General features: G+C 42.2%; 1 protein-coding gene across 1 annotated transcript in view; it reads right to left on the bottom strand.

The window, feature by feature from the left end:
• Nucleotides 1–210: 210 nt before the first annotated feature.
• LOC138781139 (proteasome adapter and scaffold protein ECM29-like) overlaps nucleotides 211–9311 on the bottom strand; it is a gene marked incomplete at its 5' end in the record, with an annotated part of 59134 nt that continues 50033 nt past the window's right edge. The window contains 3 exons of the mRNA XM_069956767.1: nucleotides 211–486; nucleotides 4908–4979; nucleotides 6042–6130. Of these exons, the coding sequence (XP_069812868.1) occupies nucleotides 347–486; nucleotides 4908–4979; nucleotides 6042–6130 (301 nt within the window). The remainder of the gene's footprint in view (nucleotides 487–4907; nucleotides 4980–6041; nucleotides 6131–9311) is intronic.

Genomic DNA, 9311 nt, shown 5'->3' with positions numbered 1-9311 from the left:
AGCCCGATTAAAAACATGCTAGGAGGCAATATTAAACAACGGCCGTAGTTTCACGACTAGCCCGTACGGTCGTAATTCTACGGCCGATGTTTTGGCCTCAAAACAACGGCCGTTGAAAATAACAGCCGTTGTTTTACGTAGTGTGAACATAGCCTAAAACTATTTTCATGTATCATTGTAACCTATAAAATGCAGACAGTGTACAAGAGATCAGATTTCATGGAAATATTTATTTTATGCGTGGAATGATGCATGCTAAAGCAGAAATGTAAGCTTGTGTCAAATTCTTCTCAAAATCCACGAAACATGTTTGGGTTGAGTTGCACAGGTATTCTTTTTATACAGATTAATTTAAGTTCTCCAACTTCTTCTTCAGCAATAATCCTTTATCTCTCAGGTCTGGCCTGCTGTCCAGTTCCATAGTAGATAAAGATGTAATAAGCAGGTTTCTGTTGTCTAATGTAAGGCTTTGCCATTGTTCTGAATCTGGAAAAACATCAATGCAATTAGCAAAATACAACAAGGAGCAGCTTCTTATTTACTGAAAAAATACACAAGATTATAAAGGGCATGCAAAGTATCAGATATGTATGGCAGAGCATAAACTCAACAGAAATAAGAAAATTCGGATTTAAAGAGTCACTGTCGTATTTTTTTTTTTTTTTTTTTTTTCAGAAATCAATAGTCCAGGCGATTTTAAGAAACTTTGTAATTGGGTTTATTAGCCAAATCTGCCATTATCTGCATGTAAAAAGCCTTTTCCCAGGTCCCGCCCTCCTTCCTCTTTTTCATCCACTCCACAAAATCTGAAAATTGTGACTTGTTGCAGGAGTTGTTGTACCCTGTCTGTTCTAGGGAGAGGGGAGGGGGGAGGAGGAAGGAGGGAGTTAGCTGGCAGCAGAAAGCAGATAACAGAGGATTACAGGCACGGAGCTGGGTGACAGCTGTAATCCGAGCTCAGACAGGTCACTGGTGATGGTCACAGGAGATATCCCGTGAGGGATTTGTAGATTAACTCTTTGTTGTCCTGTTTTGGTCTTTTCTTTAGCTCTCTCCATAGGAGAACAATGAAGACAGGGGGGAGAGCTTCAAACTGCTTTTTCATGATAAAAATGCATTTTTCGGATAATAAACCCAATTACAAAGTTTCTTAAAATCGCCTGGACTATTGATTTCTGCAAAAAAATATTCACGACAGTGACACTTTAAGTTTGACTTTATGATTTCACAGAGCTTAAAAGGGTTACTCCAAAGTATATATGTTTTTTTATATATTGTTGCAAGTATATTTATAAAATAATAAAGAAGCAATGCTTACCTCACCGTGCTCCTTCGGTGGCCTTGGGTGCCCCGACTTGTCTCAACAGTGACAGCCCGCTCACCCAATCACTGGCGCCAACGCTGTCCTGTCTCAAGCCTGTTTTGGAAGGGGATGTGGGTTTGTTTTGAGGGGGACCCAAGGATGCAAAAGGGGAAAAAGGACTCCTAGAAGTGATGTCATAGCCCTGATCTCAACAACATTCGGTTTGTCTGGGTTTACATGAAGAGACTGAAGATGTAGATTTCCAAATATCTTGGATAAATCCTCAAAAGGATTTTTGCAGTACATAGAAGCTGTTCTGAAGACGCCCGGGGGGAGGGGGGTCCTCCAAATATTCATCTAATTTAGATTTTGTTCATTGATACAAATAAACTATTAACACTATTAAGAAGCATTCTTACTTTGCTGCATTTTGTCCACACCTGCCTAAACTTTTGTACCTATTGTGTACTGCTAATCAGAAATTAACATTTTTTTTTTAAAGATTTTTTTAATGTGGGTTATTCACAAGTCTATTTCTCTTCCTTTATTCTTGTGTTATATTTAAGAAAATAACAGAGAAGAGATTACCCCATTGTTTTCTATGAAGTGGTGAATCTGTAGATCCTTGGGTTTAAGGATTATAACTAGTAACTACAACCCCCCCAGGGGCGGTCTTGGCATTTCTGGGGCCCCAAGCGAAGTCATGTCTGGGGCCCCCTCCTTGACACGCGTTCCAAAACAATAGACCGCTGTGTGTTGCCCCCAGTAGTATATACCCCTTGTGCGCTACCGCCAGTAATATATACTCCTTGTGTGCTGCCCCCAATAGTATATACCCCTTGTGTCCTGCCCGCAGTAGTATATACCCCTTGTTTGCTTCCCCTAGTATATAGACCCCTGTGTGTTCCCCCAGTTATATATAGCCCCCCCGTGTGCTCCCCCAGAAGTATATAGACCTCCTGTGTGCTGTCCCAGTTTTATAGAGACCCCCTGTGTGCTGCCCCCGGTTGTATATACCCCCTGTGTGCTCCCCCACTAGTATACAGGGCCCCCTGTGTGCTCCCTCAGGGGTATTTAGCCCCCCTGTGTGCTCCCCCACTTGGATATAGACCCCTGTGTGCTCCTTCAGTAGTATATAAACCCCCTGTATGGTTCCCCCAGTAGTATATAGACCCTGTGTGCCCCACCAGTATTATGTAGACCCCTTGTGTGCTGCCCCAGTAGTATACAGAACCCTGTGTGCTCCCCAGTTATATATAGACCACCTGTGTGCCTCACAAGTAGTATATAGACCCCCTGTATGTTCCCCCAGTAGTATATAGACCCCCTGTGTGCCCCACCAGTAGTATATAGATCCCTGTGTGCTCCCCAGTAGTATATAGCCCCCCTGTGTGCTCCCCCACTTGGATATAGACCTCCTGTGTGCTCTCCAAGTTGTATATAGACCCCATTCTGCTGCCCCAAGTAGTATATAGACCCCCTGTGTGCTGCCCCCAGTAGTATATAGACCCCTCTGTGAAGCCCCAGTAGTCTATAGCCCCCCTGTGTGCTCCCCCTGTTATACAGCCCCCCTGTGTGCTCCCCCCGTTTATATAGACCCCCGATGTGTGCTCCCCCAGTTAAACAGACCCCTGTGTGCTCCCCCTCCCATATAGTATATAACACAATAAAACAAACACTTATATTCACCTGGGTCCCGGCGTCTCCTCTTCTCTTCACTCTTGTGGCTGCAGGAAGGGTTTTCCCTGCGATCACAAGAGGCCGCACTCCCCTTGTCCTGGCGCCGATGCTCCAGTGATGTCACTGGAGCGTCAGTGACATCACTCCCCCAGGCCGCACTCCCCTTGTCCTGGCGCCGATGCTCCAGTGATGTCACTGGAGGTGTCAGTGATGTCACTGGAGCGCCGGCACCACAAGGACAAAGCTGCCACCCTGCGGACAAAACCCTTCCTGCGGCCACAAGAGTGACTGACAGGAAGGGGGCCAATGTCTCCCGTCCTGTCAGTGCTGCTGCATGTAACTATGAGCGCTCATTACGAGTGCTCATAGTTACAGTTCAGGTGGCAGCAGCGAGCGGGGCAGTGGCCCTGTCCAGCGGTCTTGAGCACAAGAGCGGGGCGTGGGGGCCCCCCTGAATGTTGGGGGCCCCAAGCGATCGCTTGGGGTGCTTGGTGCCAAAGACCGCCACTGAACCCCCCCCCCCACACACACACACACACAAACACCGGACTGTATCCTAATCCCTTCTAACAGAGGATGTTCCTAATGATTGGAGAATGGCCAAGGTTATACCCATTGACAAAAAGTAGTAGAGAAGAGGCCACTAGTAACAGACCAGTTAACTTGACACCTGTATTAGTAAAAAATATAAAAATCTTCTTTAAAAAAAAAAAAAAAAAAAAATTAAAAAAATAACGACACCTAAAAACAAACAATACTGACCAAAGCCAGCATGGCTTCATTGAGGGCAATTCATGTCATACTAATCTTATTGATTTCTTAGACTGTCACAAAAGTTCTGGATGAAGGTGGTGCCGTGGATAGTAATAGGGTTGGTAATAATGGTGGTGTGTTAAAAGGTTTGGTAGGCAAGGTTTGTCTGTTTGCTGATGACACAAAAGTCTGCAATAGGGTTGATATACTTGAAGGTGTCAGTAATATGGAGAATGATTTAGCTTTACTAGAGAAGTGGTCAAAAACAGTGAAAAGCAGTTCAATATTTCCAAATGTAAAATAATTCACTTGGGGGAAAGGAATCCTTTAAAGAAGTATCATATCGGCAGTTCTGTAGTAGTGAAAACTTTCAGGAGAGGAGGATTTAGGGGGAGTGATTTCTGACAGCATTAAAATAAGTCACCAGTGCAACCAGGCGGTGATCCCACCGTATAGAGCTCTAGTGACATCATCACATCTGGGATACTGTGTCCAGTTCTGGAAACCTAACCTACAAAAAATATTGATAAAATAGAAATGGTCCATAAAACATAAAACCTATTGGGAAAGACTTAATCTGACCAAATCTGTAAACTCTGGAGCCAAGAAGAAACCAAGATGCACTCTATGCACTCGAGGCGGGCTGGCATCCCTAGTGTACTGACACCCCCCCCCCCACCCCGTGTTATGCCTCCATAAGAATTAAGTCTGGCCGCATCAAATAGGGGAGGGGATATCGAGTGGCCTGATTTGCAGAAACCAGTGCAGATGGTGGGAACCTGGCAGTGGTTTAAAAAATTGTCCATATCATCGGGTGCCAACAAGATAGATCATGATAAAAAAAAAATTCATACTAAGTGGTACATTCACTTTAAAAGCCTAAATAAGGTTAAGGAGGGGGTGTTTTTCTTTAATTAAAAAAAACTGAACAAGTAAAAGGGGGGAGAATCTGCGATTACCTGGAGAAAAGATCAGGAGCAATATAAAAAAAAACATGTGATTGGTAAATCAACAGTAATCAAATTTAACCCCTTAATAGCCCATGATGTTTATTATCGGCATGTAGCCATTAGGGGGTATGGGGAGGGTTTGGGGCTTGCTGCTGACTATTTAACCACTTAGATGCTGACAATCTTTTAGGTTTTTATGACTTTTCACTTCACCTACTTACCTTCTAGTTTCTTTAGAAGTATTTCTATTACAGAGATAGCTTCTGTTCTTACAGATGCATAACTCTTATTTTCTGTTAAACATAAAGAAACTTATTACAATACTGCAACTAAATGTTGATAACATTCTATTAAGGTAACCAATGCATGTAAATGAATAAACCCTCAAATGAATGTGTTCTGTATAATACTAATGTGTCAGAGCTAGTGTTAGAGCTACAAATCTACAGCAGCTAGAATATAAAATTCTCATAAAGGTAAACATAGTGATGGCACTCACCAGCTTCCTTCTTAGTAAAGGGGTAGTATAGCAAAAAATTATTTCTTTCACATCAACTGGTTCCAGAAAGTGCCAGAGATTTATAATTTACTTCTATTAAAAAAATCTCAAAGTCTTCCAGTACTTATCAGCTGCTGTATGTCACTGAAGCAGTATTCTTTTCCCTCCGGAGAGCATTAGAGGTTTTCTATGGGGATTTGGTAATGCTCTGGACAGTTCCTGACAAGCTGATAAGTACTGGAAGATTAGAGATTTTTTTAATAGAAGAAAATTCAAATCAACTGGTGCCAGAGATTTGTAAAGATTTTTTTCTGAACTACCCCATTCAGGCAAAAAAGCAGGGCATAGGCAGGCAATTACAAAACAAGCAACTGCTGTTTCACGTCACAGTGCTTCTTCTGGACCCAAAGAAGCGCTGTGATGTGAAACTGCCGTCTCTTTCTTTGTAAAAGCATTCCTATGCCCTGCTTATTTGCCTTAATAAAAATATCTATAAAAAGAAAGCTGGTGAGTGTTGCCGCTGTGTATCTTTACGGGATTTACAAGAGACTTGGACTGACTGAGCAACACTGGTCTGATACATGTATAACAGCTGAGGTTAATTGCAAGGTTCTATGCCAGAGTGAATGATTATTGCGGCTGTGCCATCTTATACCTGCTTGTGCTAAATATAAAATTCTGTCTGCAGCCAAAACTACGGAAGTTCACTGTATACTGACATTTTACAATTTAGTATGTACACCAAACAAGATCACTACTATGGAAGCTGGAGGAAACTTTTATCACTGTCTATTGAACTGATCAGAAAAACTGATTTGTGACCCAATAAGAGTAAGTGCAAAGACTACTGCAGTACCTAGAGAATGTGCAAGTGCTGGACAGGCTTCTGTGAGGATTTCTTTAAGGGCTGTGATGTCCGAATGCTCCTTTTCTAAGATCAGTAAGCTGAAAAATATAAAAAAAAAACACAGTCAAGTGAAACAATGAAATAAAACTGTACTACTATCAGTACAATCATGGTAACAGACAACAACCAGGCACTCACTCACTCGTCCTTGGCGCAGTATTCAGAGACTGGTTTTATTTCGGCAAACATAAAACCACAAGCAAGGTGTTTCCACGCCATCCCAGCGTCTTCATCAAGCCCAGCCTGCATGTGGTTTTAGGTTTGCCAAAATAAACACAGCGTTTATACATATCTAAACCAGTCTCTAGATCCCGCACCAAGGTTGAGGGAGTGATCGTATGGTTGTGATCTGTTATAGTTGTTTGGAGCAATTACTGTAGGCAAATGAGATATATGTCTGCTCCCAGGTCCCTGATCCAGCAAACAGTGCTGCAGAGTTATGCCTATGCCAAAGCACAACTCCGCAAGGTTAGGGATTTTCTTTTTGCTACTACATTGGATCATATGGTCAAGAGGATACTGCACTATCCAGCGCCCTTATTGTTTTGTTTATCAGTGTATACTATCAGTACAATCATGAAATACAATATGACTAAAAAACACCACAAAGAGAAGCCTTGCATTACCATTCCCCACTCTTGCTGTAGATTCTCAATGATGGGTAAGTCAATAGCATGGTTACATAGTTAATAAGGAAAAAAGAAAAAGAGAAGAATCAAATCAAGTTCAATACAGTACAACCCAACAGTGCTGATCTAGAGGAAGGCAAAAATAATAGCCGAAGAGATCATAATTAATGTTTTAATATTGTTGTAAGGATGATGTTTTACTAACAGGATGTGGAAAACGCTAGTGTACAGTTGTCCATATCTGTGACAGCTAATTCTTAGGGTGGTATTACACGGACCGATGGGGGCCCGATAATACCTGTAAACGAGCGACGATCTACTAGATCAGCGCTCGTTTACTGGGCCTATTACGCGGCCCGATAATCGTTTAACAAGGGCTGCGGGGACATAGTTACTTGTCCTTGCAGCCCTTGATTAAAATATATACTTTACCTATCCAGGCTCCAGGGCTGCTCCTGCGGTCCGCTTCTTCCCGGGTCGTGCGCGCTCTAGCTTTAGAGTGGCCTGTCAGCTCACAGGCCACTCTGAAGCTAGAGCGCGCACGACCCGGGAAGAAGCGGACCGCAGGAGCAGCCCTGGAGCCTGGATAGGTAATGTATATTGCAAGTCACGATTACAAGTAGCTGTGCGCGGTCGGCTCCCAACAAATATAGGTTCTAACCTATATTAAACAATCAGCCGATGATCGTTGTCATCGGCTGACCGTTGTATTTATTACACGGAGCGATAATCGGCCGATTATCGTTCCGTGTAATAGTACCCTTAAAGGTGTAGTCCATTAGGCACAATGTGAAGCAATCAAAAGTTATAAACAATTGTATGGGTCAAGAATAAGAAAAATTTACAATTACTGTATTGGATAACCAGATTATAAAAGGAGGGCACATACAGATGTAGTCAGACTTAACATGAGTTGTAGCCAAGGTTAACTTGATCACAAGTGTGTCAGGGAGCTGTGTTAAGTCAATTAGAAAGTTGAGTTGTAATAGTATTTTATTATGTAAAAAAATAGAATTATGTAGTTACACCTATTGGACAGGGCTGGATTAACTGCTATGCATGCTATACTGTATCTAAGTATCTAGGGCGGCACACTATGGGACATATTTTAGATGACCAGTCTTCCTGTGTAGACAGACTTACCGGCACTCCTGTAAACACTATAGCACAGAATAAGGAACAAGAAGCAACCCTAGAGTAATGACATGTAATTTAGAGTCCACAGGTTCTGAGCTCCTAGAAGTATTGCTGGTACTATACAAGGATACTGCATGTATCTAACAACAGTTGTGCCACAGCTGCTATGCTAATAATCAGGTCACAATAAGGATGTATGCAGTATACTTTCCTTACTTGGCATATTCACCCCCTTAGACACATCAGCTGAGTGACAGCACTAGTAGGTGCCTAGTGCACAGTGACGTAGCTACCATAGAGGCAGGGTAGGCGGTTGCTATGGGGCCCGTGCAGGAGGGGGTCCCGGGGGAGAAGATAAGAGCCTCCTGTTTTGTCCTGCTTAACCCCTTATGTACTGCAGTGTGTAAGTGACCCAATGTTTACTTACATGCTGCAACACAAAAAAAGGGTTAACAGGCAGAAGAGAAAAAAAACTTTGCTTCCCTGCACTGATAACCCCTGACCTCTGTTCTCACTGCCTGTCTTGCATAGGTCAGGGGTTATCAGTGCACCAGCAGTAAAGCAAAGATTTACTTGTCTTCTAACATTGTACTGACAGAGCAAGCAGCCATTGGCTCATTTTTGCCACATTACGGAAAATATATATATATATATATATATATATATATATATATATATATATATATATATATATATATATATATATATATATATATATACATACATATATAAAACAAAGAATACAACTGCAGAACTCCAATCAAACGGTGACTTATTTCTCCCACAAAATGCATAAGCAATGTTTCAGCTCGATCCATAAGAGCCTTTATCTGCATATATATACAGTGCAGTGCTTTGTCTTGTGCATAGGGGATAGGGGGGGGGGGGGGGGGCTTACAGTTTTTTGCTATGGGGCCCCGTGAATCCTAGCTACGCTCCTGCTAGTGCAGCTTAAGCAGCAAATATGGACCTGCTGGAGGGCCACTTAATTGAAAAATTAGTTTCTAGGTCCAGTTATTCTTAAAATTAAGATTTCATGTAAAACTACTTAATCATTTTATATTGAGTCTGGTATACTCTTTAATTCATCAACATTTTCAAGATCCCCATTTGCTCACAGTGGATGAAAGCATGAAAATAGTTGCAGCCTAATACTTCTCACAATACAACTGCCAAGTATAGTAAAATGTAAGCTAAATATAAACAGCCTGGAGCACCTGGACTGTTGCACTGTAGCCATTTGTGCAGAAGGAGAAGAGATTTCTGTTGTTGTATTCAGCTATAAAAAATTTGCCACAACAGACAACACTAACCAGAAAGATACATAGATTTATGTAGCTTGCAGTAAAGCATCGCTAACAATAGTCTGGAGCTGACTTACTGACCTCTATGGAAAAGTTTCCTAGGCCCTCTCTGTGTCCTGTGCAAAGGTCATTGTTTGGGCGGATGGGGT

Source organism: Dendropsophus ebraccatus, unplaced genomic scaffold (assembly GCF_027789765.1).
Source record: "Dendropsophus ebraccatus isolate aDenEbr1 unplaced genomic scaffold, aDenEbr1.pat pat_scaffold_937_ctg1, whole genome shotgun sequence".
NCBI classification, from domain to species: domain Eukaryota; kingdom Metazoa; phylum Chordata; class Amphibia; order Anura; family Hylidae; genus Dendropsophus; species Dendropsophus ebraccatus.
The sequence above is the reverse complement of the archived record's forward strand: the minus strand, read 5'-3'. Positions and strand labels throughout refer to the sequence as shown.